Source organism: Spea bombifrons, chromosome 9 (genome assembly GCF_027358695.1).
Source record: "Spea bombifrons isolate aSpeBom1 chromosome 9, aSpeBom1.2.pri, whole genome shotgun sequence".
Lineage (NCBI taxonomy): Eukaryota > Metazoa > Chordata > Amphibia > Anura > Pelobatidae > Spea > Spea bombifrons.
The window spans coordinates 17,919,177-17,935,845 of record NC_071095.1 but is presented as its reverse complement, the minus strand read 5'-3'; the positions used below and the strand labels follow the sequence as shown (position 1 = coordinate 17,935,845).

The 16,669-nt window shown below is 45.2% G+C and overlaps 1 protein-coding gene across 1 annotated transcript; it reads right to left on the bottom strand.

Moving 5' to 3' along the window:
* Positions 1-1,228: 1,228 nt before the first annotated feature.
* Positions 1,229-16,594, bottom strand: LOC128504305 (uncharacterized). Its single transcript, XM_053474342.1, has 6 exons — positions 16,526-16,594; positions 8,083-8,163; positions 7,677-7,731; positions 7,356-7,442; positions 6,557-6,668; positions 1,229-1,661 (listed from the first exon to the last, which is right to left on the bottom strand). Exons 1-6 carry the CDS (start codon positions 16,592-16,594, stop codon positions 1,319-1,321), a joined length of 747 nt encoding a protein of 248 aa, XP_053330317.1. The 3' UTR covers positions 1,229-1,318.
* Positions 16,595-16,669: the final 75 nt, after the last annotated feature.

Sequence of the window (16,669 nt, the reverse complement as noted above, 5' to 3'; positions counted from 1 at the left end):
TATTTATAAAAAAAAATTAAATAAATTATATGTTTTTTGCTTTTTTATTTTAGCAACCACTTATAATACTTATGTAGACGTCTCGGGAGGGAATCGAACCAGCGATCTCCTGCATCGCCAGCATTACGCCCAACCGCTAGGCCATGAGATAACTGACCACGCCCCCCCCTTCCCGTATATATTTGACATCTTCATGCTCCCTGACTCACATATGATCATATGCACTGCTAAAACCTTAACATATACACACAGTCACTATAACAAGGGGGCCCCGAACCAGCATTTCTTTGTATGGTGGGTCATGGTTCACCTTGATAAGGGCATTTATTCACGCCGAAACCTTTTTAGACGTATTTATAAAAAAAATTTAAATAAATTATATGTTTTTTTACTTTAGCAACCACTTATAATACTTATGTAGACGTCTCGGGAGGGAATTGAACAAGCGATCTCCCGCATCACCGGCATTACGCCCAACCACTAGGCCATGAGACAACTGGACATGCCCCCTCTTCCTGTATATATTTGACATTCACATATGATCATATGCACTGCTAAAACCTTAACATATACACACAGCCACGATAACAAGGGGCCCCCGAACCAGCATTTCTTTGTATGGTGGGTCATGTTTCACCTTGATAAGGGCATTTATTCACGCCGAAACCTGTGGGTGGATGTCTGGTTGGTGCATAAGTTCCCTAGTGGGTGGATGTCTGGTTGGTGCACATGTTCCTTGGTTGGCGCACATGTTCCTTGGTTGGCGCATAAGTTACCTGGTTGGCGCATAAGTTACCTGGTGGGTGATTGGTTGGTGGATATGTTTCCTGGTGAGTGCATAATTTTTCAGGTTGGTGGATGTCTGGTTGGTGCATAAGTTCTCTGGTGGGTGCGTAAGTCCCCTGGTGGGTGGATGTCTGGTTGGTGCAGAAGTTCCCTGGTGAGTGGATGTCTGGTTGGTGCATAAGTTCCTTGGTGGGTGGATGTCTGGTTGGCGCATAAGTTCCCTGGTGGGTGGATGTCTGGTTGGTGCATAAGTTCCCTGGATGGTGGATGTCTGGTTGGCGCATAGGTTCCCCGGTGGGCGCATAGGTTCCCCGGTGGGCGCATAAGTTCCCTGTTAGCATGCAGTGTCACAGGTAACTGAGTAGGCGTTATCCAATGGTGCTAGGGCCAGTGAGCATGTAGGTGTTGGTGCTTAATAAAACATAATTTAAACAGGCCACCATTTGTTTATTACAATCTACCATTTATAAAAACATGCTTAATAGAAGTTAACAAAATTAGAAAACAAACGGTTTGCATGTTTAACACATCTCTAGGGAAACGCCTTGCTTCCTTGGCGTAGAATGTAAATCTGTAATGGCTTGAATTCATCTCGACTGCTGGGTTCCGCCGCTCTTTGTAAACAGACTTGGTAAAGAAGGTAAGAAATAAAGTAGACCTGTCCATGTGAAGATGTGTAAAACATGCAGAGCTGAAAGGTCCGTCTCCTTCTCATTGGGACATGGGGAGCCTCATGGGACCCCGAGGTGGAGCAGGCCGGGGTGGGGGCAGAGGGCCACGCTGGTATCCGTATGGAGGTGGTCTGGGCGGGCCGTTGTAGCCGTGTGGTGGCATCAGAGGTGGAGGGCGCATGCCTGGTGGCATTCCTGGGTGACCTGTGAAAGGGCAGAAAGTGGGTTGTTCACCAGACATCTATACCACCAAGAACATCTAAAGCCCAAATGGGGGTTTTGTTTAAAGAACAGTTGTTGTGCAAAGCAGTTATAATGGACGTATCTGCAGGAACACTGAGTGCAAGCTGTTAGCGCATGACGCTAGACTGAGTGGCTGTGGGTGCATTGTCTAAGAGCAGGCGGGCACCTATGCAGTGTGCAAAAGAGCGAGCGGGTGCCAGTGTACTGCGTAAGAGAGCGAGAGAGTGGATGCCAATGCACTATACAAGAAGTGAACTGCCCTGTACTGGAAGTGAGCTGCCCCCCCATTCTTAATTAACACAGCAACACTAACCACTCATCTGCAATCCCTGTCAGCAAACAACCATCTACACGGTCTGTCAAGCTCTGCCACATGAAGTGCATTTTTACAAAGGAGTATATAGGGGTTACGTATAAAACGGTGTCACATGCTTCGTTGCTGGATAAAGCTTTGCCTAGCATACAGGGCGGGGGAGCAATTTTATCGTACATATGGCACAGCCAATAGCAGAGGCCACCTGCTCGGCCAGGCTTAACTCTCCTCATAACCAAGACAGCATTAGAAATAATTAGCAGTGCTGTTAAACTCTTTAAAAGGCCACACAAACTTTTCCTATAGGTTTACTCACGGCAGCAAACTGTACAGAAGCTAAGAAAATAACCAACCTGCTCAACGATTGGTCGAAGAGGAGCAGCATATTTAGCACGCCATCTTGGAGCAGAGGCAAAACAGAGCTCTAAAATGGACCAAGGGGCAACAATGAGCGGAGGCTAGCAATAGAGCAACGCCAGCATGGTCACACACAGTGACGCCAGCATGGTCACAAACACACACACACACACACAGTGACGCCTGCATGGTCACACACAGTGATAGTCACCCACTGTGAGGCCTGCAGGGTCAACCACATGCTGAATGGGACATTGGGAGCCTCACAGGACTCGCAATATTCCGGGGCGGAGAGAGGAAAGGCATCAGAGCGGTGCACAACAATCTAAGGGAGGCTAGCAATAGAGCGTATAGTGGTGCCATTTTCAGATATTTGCAGAGTTTTCATCATAGGGGCCACCATAAGATATACACTAGCATCAGAGCGGACCGAGGGGCTACCATCAGAGCGGACCAAGGGGCAACAATGAGCGGGGGCTAGCAATAGAGCGTTGCCAGCATGGTCACAAACACACACGCACAGTGAAGCCTACATGGTCACACACAGTGGCGCCAGCATGGTGTTATTCTTGGGCAGGCTGATTAACAGCACAAAACGGGATGTGCAGAGGAGGCAGAAGCAGGTTTTGTGCCGTCTCCTGTTCACCGGGGTATGGGGAGCCTCATGGGACCTCTTTCACTTACATTATCTGCAGCGCTAGCGCACGCTATTGCTGGTGATCATGTGACATTAGGATGCCCCCCATTATGCTCAATGCTTGGTGAATGAGCTCAGTAAATCGCCCCAACACATGTATTTGTAGCTGACCACCGTGCAGTAAGATAAGTACTTTCATCCAAAGTAACCCCCATTACCCCTTCACAGCAAGTGAAGTGCTTTTGTGTTAAAGAAGACGATACATTTCTCCGGCAGCACATCTCCTGTTTGCAGTCCTTTGTGTTTAATATAATCGGATATATAATAATATATATAATATCCTATTATTACTGTTTAATATCAGGGAAGTGCATGCTTCATCCGCAGCTACAGCGGAATCCTTGTGTTTAATATAATTGGATATATAATAATATATGATATCATATAATAACGGTTTAATATCAGGGAAGCACATACTTCATCCGTGGCTACAGCGGAATCTGTGGTGTGGTGATGGGTGGGTGTAACCCGCCATCCATGGAACATGTATAAAGTATAACTAAAGTAACGAGTAGAATATAAAGAAAACTAATTAATCAATTAACTAATTAATCAATTAACTAATTTAAACACTTATATATATTATAAAACACTTATATACACTCTCCAAGTTCCTGTATGGGATGAAGAAATGTCTGAACAAAAGTCAGAAATTACAGAAAAAAAAGAAAAAAGGAAAAAATACATTTTGGAAAAGGGTTACAAAAACATTCTTTGTTCCTGTTAGCTCAGTGCATATATATACACACATTCACTCTGTTTCATAATAATTAACCCTTTCTTATTAAGCATCAGGAGACAACATATTCTGCTACAAATGAACTTGAGTTATTGTTACCATTACAGGCGTTTGCTAACATATATTGGGAAAAGACCCTTACTTTCGGTAGCTTCCTTGACTCTTAATGAAAAAAAGAAAATGGTTAACGTGTCATTTACAAGGAATATCTGATTGGAAAATCAATATTAAGCATCGCACGACTTCTGTTGTAAAATATGACGTCCTCAAAGGAAGGTCTAAATGGAAGCCCACCTAAATAGCAATTCTGACATTTTTTCCCGATGTAAAGACTTCGACTTTAATCAGTCCTAAGATAAGACAAAGGACTGATTAAGGTCTAAGTCGAAGACGGGCCGAAAGGATCCCATCTGCCGTGTTTCCTTGTTTCGTCCTTTTTCCAGCAATATATGTGCCCCATTGATCCCCCCCCATGTACTAAGTTAATTTAGGACCAAGTGTTATCATTTTATTGCTCACTGATGCTCCTTGGGGTGTATGTCTGGTGCATTCTGGTGAAGACAAATGGATTCTACCTGTAGGCTGTAGAGAGGGGCAGCAATGTCATAGAACTACCCAACATTCTCCAAATTGCCCATGAAAGAAAGTGGATCATTGGTCGTTTCTGAGCTACTTGCCACTTTGGCAGGAGTGCTCTCTCAGCTTGCTTACATCAAGCTCTGCATGTGAGAAGGTCTTATATTTTAGGTGGGACGTCCATGACACTTCATATTGATCCTTCTGTACTTATATGACGAGGTCATGAAAACCTTCTTTTTTGAAGGTTTTGAAATTCAGCAGTGGATATCTCTGGGGGACAGGTTGGGTTAGTAATTCTGTTTCTGTGGCGCTATTTTGTTTATTTGTGCGGAACTCCCCAGTTTGCCCTGGAGCCCCTGACACCTAAAAACACCCAACGCAGCGCCAAAAGGCCAACTTCATAAGGGTAACTGAATCCACTACTTGTCCAAGTTTAATGGTCCAATGTCTTGTCATATTAGCTTATATTGGCCTTATACATGGGACAATAACCATAATCAGAAGAACAGTCCTTGTGATGAAGGTTCTTATAGCCATTCAGAACACGAGCAAACAGAAGGGTCATTTGAAGAGCTATAAGAACTGTGATTGGGAATTCAGTCTTCCTTGAAGGGACTTTAAACCGCATAGCAGAATGTTACAATCAAGGTGCGGGAGGAAGATATTTGAAGGCGTGCTATTACCTTATTTTATTCAGGTCGATATTACATAATTATCCTCTAAAAATAGGTGAGCAAACAGAAATAATGTTTCGATTTTCCGGGCAATAGCGCAAGCCACCCAGAAACCACAGCACACGCCTAAGAGTTTCTTCACTTTGTATTTGTTGTTTGTATATCGTTAAGGAAGTTTACCACCCCTTACCACTAATTCTCTGGATTATGAAACAAAAAGCATGAATGTTTAAAATTACAATAAGCCATTTACCAAAAGGGAGTCACAAAAGGATGTAGCCCAACGGCATGGATCTTATCACCAGACCACCAGTGGTTCCAACGTAGACATCCTATCTTCTTGAATATACTCTCACAAGGAAGGTCGGCACAGAAGGAAACTATGGAGGACGGTCCCAACTTGCCACAGCCTTCCATAGTGTTGTTAGGCTGGTTGGGGAGACCTGCTTTCTCCCTTTTAACTGGCCCATTGGGTAGCCAACAAAAAAATGGTGGCTCTACGTTTCTCCTTGGAAACTCAAACTCCTTTCAACATCAGAGCCTATTGTAATCCCAGTGACTTCATTTTTATTCTCCGCCTGGCCCCACCTACCGGGTTAGCCTTAGGAGGCCTAATATCCATCTGTTATTTGCATATATATACATTGGAACAGCTTCATGATATTTGAAAGCTGTCTCCAGATGGTCTTTGCTTTTGCAATCTGCTGCACGCTTCCCCTTCTTGATTTTCTGAGCGGCAGAGATTTCAGGTCTAACGTCGGGTAATTCTGAAGGAGATTCCGTGTCTCACTAAATCTATGACGTCAGGACCATGTGATTGATCACAACTTCCCCATAAATACAGTCAGTTGTCATGACGGCAGCCACAATGGAAAATCCGCAGCGCCCCCAATTGCAATATAGCGAGAAACCAAAGTAGGTTATGTGCATCAACAATAAACACGGTTGCTATTAAAATTTGGCCATAGGGGTCATCGGTGTCTTGGAGGAGGGGGGCATGTAAAGTTTAGCCCCAGCCACCCCCCAGCTTGCTTCTGCCCCTTGCCCGGGGCAGACATAAACAGAACCCCTTTTTTTATATCTTTTCAAGATTCTTCCCTTGGCTTTTGTTCTGTTTTTTGTTTTTTTTTTTGCTCAATTTATAGACAACGGGAAAAAAAACCCCCAAGTTTACCCTTCGGAGGCGATAGCGGGAGTCCCGGCGCCCGGCCGAGAGTCGGCTACATGTCTGTAACACAGGAAGTAACGGGAATACGTTTCATCCAGCTTGTTCTCACACTGATTGTGACGACTTTCAACACGCATTCTAATAAAAGAAATAAAATGTGTTAAAAAAATAACAAAAATACACTTACCCAACTTTTTTAAAACCCACTTTGCCATATTCTTAAAAAAAAACTAAAATACTTTCTTTTTTTTACCGTACAGATGTTCTCGGTTAATAGCCGTTGGATCCGTCCAGTGGACCACTGGCCACCACACTCGGCCGCACGCTACCTGAGCATTAAAGGGATGCACACGGCCACGCGTATCCAGTCGTTTGCCCCATTTACGTCATCAGGTGGCCACCTTAAAGTGCCAGCACCGCGTTGCCATTCCAAGTCCGGCCCTGCAATAGATCGTATTTCTGGGTAAAAATTGTGGAGCAATCACCAAGGCAACCAATAATTATGGAGAATACCTGGTTATTCTTCATCCTATATATATATTATTTCATAAACCCGAAGAGGACACATGTTTTCGGGGTGAGGTTAGAGGCACGGCTGGGGCTGAGCTTTAATAAGATTTTGTTTAACGTGACTCTGTTTACTTTTCTATAGCTGTTTATATTAATTTATTTTGACATTTATTTCCTGCTGTTTTTATACACATATTTGTTTGTTGCGTGTTAAAAATCAAGGCATTAAAAGTTTTCTACATCACTTCTGGTTTGAAATCGGAATTAGACTCCACTTTGGTTGCAGATCATCTGTTGTTTTTATCCTTTTTAAATGGGGGTTATTTTATTTACATTCTAAATACGTAAGGAAGTTTTACTTGAATGAATGGGTGGTAGATACATGGAACAGCCTCCCAGCAGAAGTGGTAGAGGGTAATACAGTGAGGGGATTTAAACACGCATGGGATAGGCATATGGCTCCTGAATCTAAGACGAGACCAACCAGGTTCTAGGTTTCTAGATATTCGATGAACTCATGGAAGGTCGTCTGATAAAAAACACACAAAGCCGCCTCCAGCTGAGATATATATTGATCTTCTTGGTGGCTTCGAGCAACTTGTCCTGTGTTTGGAATACCGAAAAAGTAGCAAACAGCCTTAAAATCATGTTCCGGCGTGTCCCCGCGAGCTTCCCGGCCCAGATGTGCTGAAAAGCAGGCATTTTCTGTAAAATAGAAAATCGCTCAGCTGATCAGCGGGGGCGAGGAATGTGGTTTTTGGCTGAACAAACTGTACCGGCCGTGGAATTTCCTCCCCGTGTGAAAGCGACCCTGGACTCAGTCCAGGATTATGTAACCGCGTCATATCACCCGGAGCGCGTTTCCGCAAGCTTAAAACACAAGCCACAGCCAAATCGCTGAGCATGATGGGACTTGCAGTCCACATAGACAGCGGCAACCAGTTGGCCCGTCTAGTCTGACGCTTTTTCTGCGCTTTCTAACTGATTTGGACACCTGAAACATCGGGATTATGGGATCACGTGGCGTTAGCGCGCTTACAGCCCATCAAAGTGTGTAATAAAGGCTTTAATAAATCAGCAATGTGTCAGAATTCCGCTGGCTAGCTGGGTAAGCCGACCAACCAGCGGAATTCTGACACATTCATGATTTATAAACGTATTTACCTAGAAGCTATTAGACATGGGCTGTTACCCTTAGCACGGGCTGTTTATTTGTATAGAGGGGTAAACACAAAGTGAACCTTCGACTCCCAAGCCTTTGCCCCTCAATTGGTTTAATTAGAAGCCCCAGCGAGGACAGAAAGTGCCCCCCCGTTCCGGTAACTCCCCCTCCATTAATATTTACCCCGTTATCTCCTCGATGGGAGAGCCGCATTCCTCTCATTGTTTTCCGGCAGTTTCTGGAGCTTTGCCCGGGCGGACGGATCTGGGAAAGGAGAAGTTCACAAAGAGTTACATACAATGGAGTCAACGTCCGCCTGGAAACAGGGGGGGGCCCTCAGATGGGGCCCCAAGAAAAAAGAAATACATTAATTAAAAAAACAGATTATATTTGATAAAAATGGATAATTCTGTGTCAACAAAGACTAGTGAGCACTAGATACACTCCGGTGGTAACATTTAAGAGGAGTCTTAGATGGAATGGAAAGAAGTTTCACTTTACTGAGAGGGTAGTAGGTGAGTTGATCAGCCGCCCAGCAGAAGTAGTAGAGGCTAAAACAGTGAGAACGTTTAAACACGTATAGGTCTTGCACATCCTCAGTAAGGAATAAACACGGATTCTGGGAAGGTTTCGGTTGGGAGAGCGTCGCCAAACCCACTCTCAGTCTCATTAGGAGCCCATAATGACAGCCCAAATGAAGCGGCGGGGTACATTTTTTGCCCCGTTATAAAATGTTTTGTCGTTTTCTGTTTGCAGTCACACACAAAGAATTCATTTGTAATTATTTTAAATTCTAAACATAATAATATTGTTATTATTATTATTACAATGTATCATAATAAATAAAATAATCCAAAATAATTAGTAAAAGTATTATTTCATATGAATACATTTTATTTCTGATATCGTGACATGGAATGTGGTAAGAAATGAGACAGATGAATCACGGCGTGACCTCAGCCATGTCTCGGATGTCACATTTCATTTGGATTAGAGCTCTTTGAGCCATAGTCTGTCTGAGTCATTATTACCAGGCGGCGTTCGGAGGGACTTATGGGGAAGAAAAAGCCCTTTGCCACAGTTTGACTGTATAGCGTGTGCTATATGTGACTCATAGGCAGCTTGTACATGAACTCTCGGGATGTGGGCAGCGTGCAGCGCATGCACACCGTCACATGATGTGCCGAGGAATGCCGTGGGCAAGTAGAGCTAAGTGACCTCTGTACAGATGTGGTGTGAGATTACGGTGTAACTCTTTGCCTTTAGTCTCAATACCTTCCAGTGAAACATTCCAGCCATTATTATTATTATTATTATTATTTATTATTATTATTTATTGTTTCAAATAGCGCCATCAAATTCTGCCAAAATGCGTTACCATTTGCCCTTTGTGCCCCCTCCCCGGTTGATTTTAAGTACCCCTCCTGTGCGTCTTATTATGACGTCACTCAGGGCAATCCTTCCCTATTTAAACCTAGCAGTAGATGTTAGCAGGTACAGGTATCCATGGCAACCAGAAAACAAAATAGATCATCATGGATTGTAGCATTCCGGAGGCATTATTGACCCGAAACTTCTTTGTTCAAAGGTGGAAGACCGTTAAGACAAGAGACTATAATCTAAAACTAAAGGGCGGAGGGATAGATGGAACGTAAGGAAGTTTTACTTCACTGAGAGAGTTGTAGATAAGTGGAACTGCCTCTCAGCAGTAGTGGTAGAGGGTAATACAGGGTGGAAGTTTAAATATGCATGGATAGGCTTCTGAATGTCAGAAGGAGTGGTCTCCATTGCTGTTGGACCCCACAGAGAACCCAGTGCTACCCAGTTCGACGTGAAAGCCGGTGAGATAGACTGGGGTGAAAGTACAGAGGAAGAGGAGGATTTGGCATTTTAGTAAATTGGGGAATGATTAATAAAGGCGCGGTTTCCCTTTAAAATGCGGAAACCGGCACAACAACAATGCGGCATTTTGTGATTGTTTGTTTCTATGGCTACTTTATTTACAGATATTCCAGTTTCCTGTATTAGAACAGCGTGTCTGTGCCCCAAGAGTCAGCAGCTGTGGACGGTGGCTGGCTGTGCATCATAGGAGTTGCTGGCTGCAGCCGCTTCTCTGTCTGAGTTCAGGACAGGGGCTGAAAGTATTTGACATATTCATAGTAGCGTTTATGGGTTTAGAGCCGTATCCTGTAGAAGAGGATCCTTGGGGACCCTTGGCTGCAGAGCTAGCAGCCTTGAAGCTACGATAGGCAGCTCCCCACTTATGTGGCCCTTGGTCTATACGCTTCTGTCTCGGAATTCCTGGGATTGGTTGACGGGAGTATAGCTCAAAAAGAGCAGCAGGGCTTTTACCAAATTGTCAATGGATGGAGCGGATACCGGCCCCCAGATCTCAAGGAAAGAAGGCGCTGTGCACTCCTGAGATCAGTGACACATAGTGATGACATCATAAGCTCGCAGACACTAATACAGAGGAGCCGCGAGAAAGCACCAGAGGGGATAAACAGACAAGCAGACGTATAGCGCAGGGCAGCATTAAAACTCCCAGCAGTATTAGCATCCGCTCCTGATTTCGGCAGCGATAATAACCCAGTAGGGGTCCCTCCTTATGTTTTGGTTTCAGTATCACAGCGCCAGTGACTGTATTGTCTGCCTCCCGCCATCCCCTGGGGCGTAAGAATGTAAATGATTATGTGATCCAGCGCTCGTCGCCCTCCTGCTGAGAGGTAGAAGAACACGTTTCCCGTCATGATACAGGAGTGACCCTTCCATGGCAAGGTCTCAATGTGTGCCAAACGGCACCCCCCAACCCATTCCATACAGGGGGCAAATTAACAGCATGTCAGGCCCTGGGGCAACGCAGACGCCCCCCACTTTGGGATATTATATCTGATATTGATTTAGATACCTGTTGTTGAGTTGCAGAATACCCTCTTCTAAATCGTTTCCTGATTTCCGAATGTCCTAATTCGACAGGGGGCAGTTGTTGACCCCCGCCAGTCAGTGCACTTTGTGGCATCCAATGCAATGTGAGTTGCTTATCGTGTTAAGGGGCTCCCTTGTACCCCACAAAGAATTTAGAACAGAGAAGGGTCTGCAGAATGTTCTTAATCTGTATCTGTAAGATAGGAATATATTTGGATTCCATGCTCTGAGCAACATCTTTTTAAAAGATCATGTTCAGTAAATGGTTAAGTAAATGTGTGAGAAGTTTTACAGCTGGACTGTGCATAACAATAAAAAAAACATGTTATGTCTTGAAGTTGGAGAATTCCAAATATGATACAGTTTCTTTATTGTTACATACAGCAACAGTCCATTACCAAGGTCCACTCCATTACCGCCACCTCCTGGTCAGTTACTGTTACTGCGCCTTGATACTCAGGCGAGCATCACGGTCTCTTATGCCTACATACCTAGACGGCCACACTGACATACCCAGACAGACACACACAATACTATGCGCAGACCGACACACACAATACTATGCCCAGGCAGACACACACTAACATACCCAGACCGACACACACAATACTATGCCCAGGCAGACACACACTAACATACCCAGACCGACACACACACAATACTATACCCAGGCAGACACACACTAACATACCCAGACCGACAGACACAATACTATACCCAGGCAGACACACACTAACATACCCAGACCGACACACACACAATACTATACCCAGGCAGACACACACTAACATACCCAGACCGACACACACACAATACTATACCCAGGCAGACACACACTAACATACCCAGACCGACACACACACAATACTATACCCAGGCAGACACACACTAACATACCCAGACCGACACACACACAATACTATGCCCAGGCAGACACACACTAACATACCCAGACCGACACACACAATACTATACCCAGGCAACACACACTAACATACCCAGACCGACACACACAATACTTTACCCAGGCAGACACACACTAACATACCCAGACCGACACACACAATACTATGCCCAGGCAGACACACACTGACATACCCAGACCAACACACACAATACTATGCCCAGGCAGACACACACTAACATACCCAGACCGACACACACAATACTATACCCAGGCAGACGCACACTAACATACCCAGACCGACACACACAATACTATACCCAGGCAGACACACACTAACATACCCAGACCGACACACACAATACTTTACCCAGGCAGACACACACTAACATACCCAGACAGACACACACAATACTATACCCAGGCAGACACACACTAACATACCCAGACCGACACACACAATACTATACCCAGGCAGACACACACTAACATACCCAGACCGACACACACAATACTATACCCAGGCAGACACACACTAACATACCCAGACCGACACACACACAATACTATGCCCAGGCAGACACACACTAACATACCCAGACCGACACACACAATACTATGCCCAGGCAGACACACACTAACATACCCAGACCGACACACACACAATACTATACCCAGGCAGACACACACTAACATACCCAGACCGACAGACACAATACTATACCCAGGCAGACACACACTAACATACCCAGACCGACACACACACAATACTATGCCCAGGCAGACACACACTAACATACCCAGACCGACACACACAATACTTTACCCAGGCAGACACACACTAACATACCCAGACCGACACACACAATACTATGCCCAGGCAGACACACACTGACATACCCAGACCAACACACACAATACTATGCCCAGGCAGACACACACTAACATACCCAGACCGACACACACAATACTATACCCAGGCAGACGCACACTAACATACCCAGACCGACACACACAATACTATACCCAGGCAGACACACACTAACATACCCAGACCGACACACACAATACTTTACCCAGGCAGACACACACTAACATACCCAGACAGACACACACAATACTATACCCAGGCAGACACACACTAACATACCCAGACCGACACACACAATACTATACCCAGGCAGACACACACTAACATACCCAGACCGACACACACAATACTATACCCAGGCAGACACACACTAACATACCCAGACCGACACACACACAATACTATGCCCAGGCAGACACACACTAACATACCCAGACCGACACACACAATACTATACCCAGGCAACACACACTAACATACCCAGACCGACACACACAATACTTTACCCAGGCAGACACACACTAACATACCCAGACCGACAGACACAATACTATACCCAGGCAGACACACACTGACATACCCAGACCAACACACACAATACTATGCCCAGGCAGACACACACTAACATACCCAGACCGACACACACACAATACTATACCCAGGCAGACGCACACTAACATACCCAGACCGACACACACAATACTATACCCAGGCAGACGCACACTAACATACCCAGACCGACACACACAATACTATACCCAGGCAGACACACACTAACATACCCAGACCGACACACACAATACTTTACCCAGGCAGACACACACTAACATACCCAGACAGACACACACAATACTATACCCAGGCAGACACACACTAACATACCCAGACCGACACACACAATACTATACCCAGGCAGACACACACTAACATACCCAGACCGACACACACACAATACTATACCCAGGCAGACACACACTAACATACCCAGACCGACACACACAATACTATGCCCAGGCAGACACACACTAACATACCCAGACCGACACACACAATACTATACCCAGGCAGACACACACTAACATACCCAGACCGACACACACAATACTATGCCCAGGCAGACACACACTAACATACCCAGACCGACACACACAATACTATACCCAGGCAGACACACACTAACATACCCAGACCGACACACACAATACTATACCCAGGCAGACACACACTAACATACCCAGACCGACACACACAATACTATACCCAGGCAGACACACACTAACATACCCAGACCGACACACACAATACTATGCCCAGGCAGACACACACTAACATACCCAGACCGACACACACAATACTATACCCAGGCAGACAGACACTAACATACCCAGACACACACACACAATACTATGCCCAGGCAGACACACACTAACATACCCAGACCGACACACACAATACTATACCCAGGCAGACAGACACTAACATACCCAGACACACTAACATATCCAGACAGACACACATCATACCCAGAGACTAACATCGAACCCAGACACACATGCATATCCAGATGCACTAACATACATACCCAGGCAGACACACACATGCATACCTTCGCACATACATGCAGCTTACTTACTCCAGCTTGTTTCTGCTGCAGGGTTGTGGGGAGGTTGATTCACCAATATCAGCCAATGAATGCTGGTGCTGGCAGGATCACAAGGGAGCAGTCAGACGGAGGTCTGAACAGACCCCACGCTCCTTTCAATGGGGGGTGGTTTGAGGGAGGTCAATGATCTCCCCCACCGGCCCTGCTGCTCCAGTGGATCTACATGGGGTGCCTCCTCTGCAAAGGACCTGACTGCCTCGTCCATGGCAGAAGAGGCGCACCCATGTAGATCTGCTCTCTAGGCTGGCACCTACCTTGCCTATAGGCAGCGCCGGCCCTGTGCATATCCATACCATGGAACTTTCTTACTGAGCTTTCTCCAATACTCATGATGATAACCCTAATAATAGCTCATCATGAAGATTCTATGTAGTGACTCCGCTAACCAAATGGCTTTAATACCAATGCTCATGGAAACCTTATTTAAAGACTTATGTTTGATACGGAGGAGACTCAATAAACATACTGGGAGCAAAAGCTCCAACTGGGAGGCTTAGATATGGTCAGAGGGGGAGAATAGGAAGGAGTCGGCTCCAGACTGGGTGCCCCTTCTCCCTGAGATTGTGTATCTTGGGGTTTTCTGTGGTCAGAGCGACATTAAGAAGGCAAACAAGTTGTATAATCCTGGCTGTACCGTAAAATGGTATTGTTTAGAACGCCAGGCTGTTGGTTTCTGGTTTGATTACGTTATGCAGTCACTAAATCAATCCCTTGTTCTCCATGACTGCCCTATTGTGTCTGCGATACATTGTTAAGAGGCTTTTGTGGCTGAACATTCCACAAATTCTTGCGATAAAGACAGAAACTTCTTCTGGCTTCAGAGAAACAAAACAGAAATGTTATTCAGATCCCCAAAGCTAAACAGAGAATATCTGAAACGACTTGAACAAGAATTCTCTCTCTTCTGCTTTTTTTGAGTCTGCGATGTTATTCACTGACAAGAGATTGGTTCCTGGGCCAGTCTTGCTGTACCTCGAAGTCTGTGGAGGTTATTCTACGTGGACTGAACTTATCACTTATTTTTTTTTGCCCTGCTTCATGGTGAAGTCTCAATGCTGTGTCGTAGTCGAGGGCTCTTGGTGCATTTGATGATATTGTATTCTGGTTATCTTCTACTTGGACTTGATGAGGCTCACGCAAACTGCTGCCTAGAAGTCAAGTGAGGCTAGCCCGGCATTCACGATCAAGTATACACAGATAAGGAACAGGGGAGTAACACCAATACTAGGCATTTTGTATGGGGAGTTTGCCCTGTGTCAGTGTCCTGAGCCCCTGATACATCAGTTCAAAGGCCACAATCAGCTGATGGAAGACGTGGCCGTAATAAAGCAAACTGCAGGGTAAAGTACAGTAACAACTACCATTTATGCCCTGACTCATTCTCATTTTCTTGCAGAGCTGTTATGTTAGGTGCCGGCCAGGGACAGCTTGGGCCATCACTCAGTGTTACGCAGACCTTGTCAATGTTTCATGCACTCTAAGTTATGCAGAGAAGCTAACTGGGATCTATAAATGGAATACGGTGAAATATTGATCTACATGAACTGCACCCTTGCCAGGATGTCCCAATTTCTTCCTCTAGGGTTGAATTCTCCTAACACGCACCTTTAATATGCATCGTCCTCCTGCAGTCGTCCTCCTGCAGCATCGTCCTCCTGCAGCACAACTCCTATCATTAAATAGCAAGGCAAACGCCAATGGTGGTATAGTATAACTGCCAACACTAAGAACTGAGCCAGACATTGATGGTGGTACAGCATAACTCCCATCACTATATACTAAGCCAAGCAAATGACAGTGGTACAGCACATCATTCTTTTTTATTGATTTTTTTCACTCTCACTTACTCTTACCCATGCTCTCTCTTACTTTCTCGCACTCCCACTCACTCTCACTCACTCCCTCTCACTCAGTGTCTCCCTACCTTCTCCGTTGACTGGTTCAAGTTCCTGTCTCCTTAACACAATCTCCACTTCATCTCTTGCCTTCTCTTCTTTTGTATTCTTTCTCTAGTATTGCTGCCCATACACACATACTGGGTTACATATGCTCTTAAAGCACTTCTTTCCCCTCATCTACCCTCCTTTCTCCCCATCATATACACCACTTTCTCCTTTTCTCCTCACCTACCCACTCTTTCTCATCATCTATCCCCTTTCTTCCCATCAGATACCACCCTTTCTACTCATCATCTAACCCCCTTTCTCTCCATTATCTAAACCCTTTTCTTTCCATCATGTACCCCTTTCATCCCATCTCTTACCTTTCTCCTCTTTCTTTCTACTTTCTTCACCTTCTCTTCCTCTCCTTCTTCCTTCTTTACTCTTGTCATGAGTCATGGGAGCCCAAGGTCTGCCATTTGCTGTTCCCTGGCAGCACTCACAGCAATTGATACTGAGCACTGGGA

Excerpts from the sequence above, each read along its gene's own strand:
- LOC128504305 (XM_053474342.1), bottom strand. The coding sequence starts at position 16,594 with ATGACAAGAGTAAAGAAGGAAGAAGGAGAGGAAGAGAAGGTGAAGAAA. Across the intron at positions 7,443-7,676 it reads CAGACTAGACGGGCCAACTG|AAAATGCCTGCTTTTCAGCA; the intron begins GTTGCCGCTGTC and ends TCTATTTTACAG. Across the intron at positions 1,662-6,556 it reads TGCATCCCTTTAATGCTCAG|GTCACCCAGGAATGCCACCA; the intron begins GTAGCGTGCGGC and ends GCCCTTTCACAG.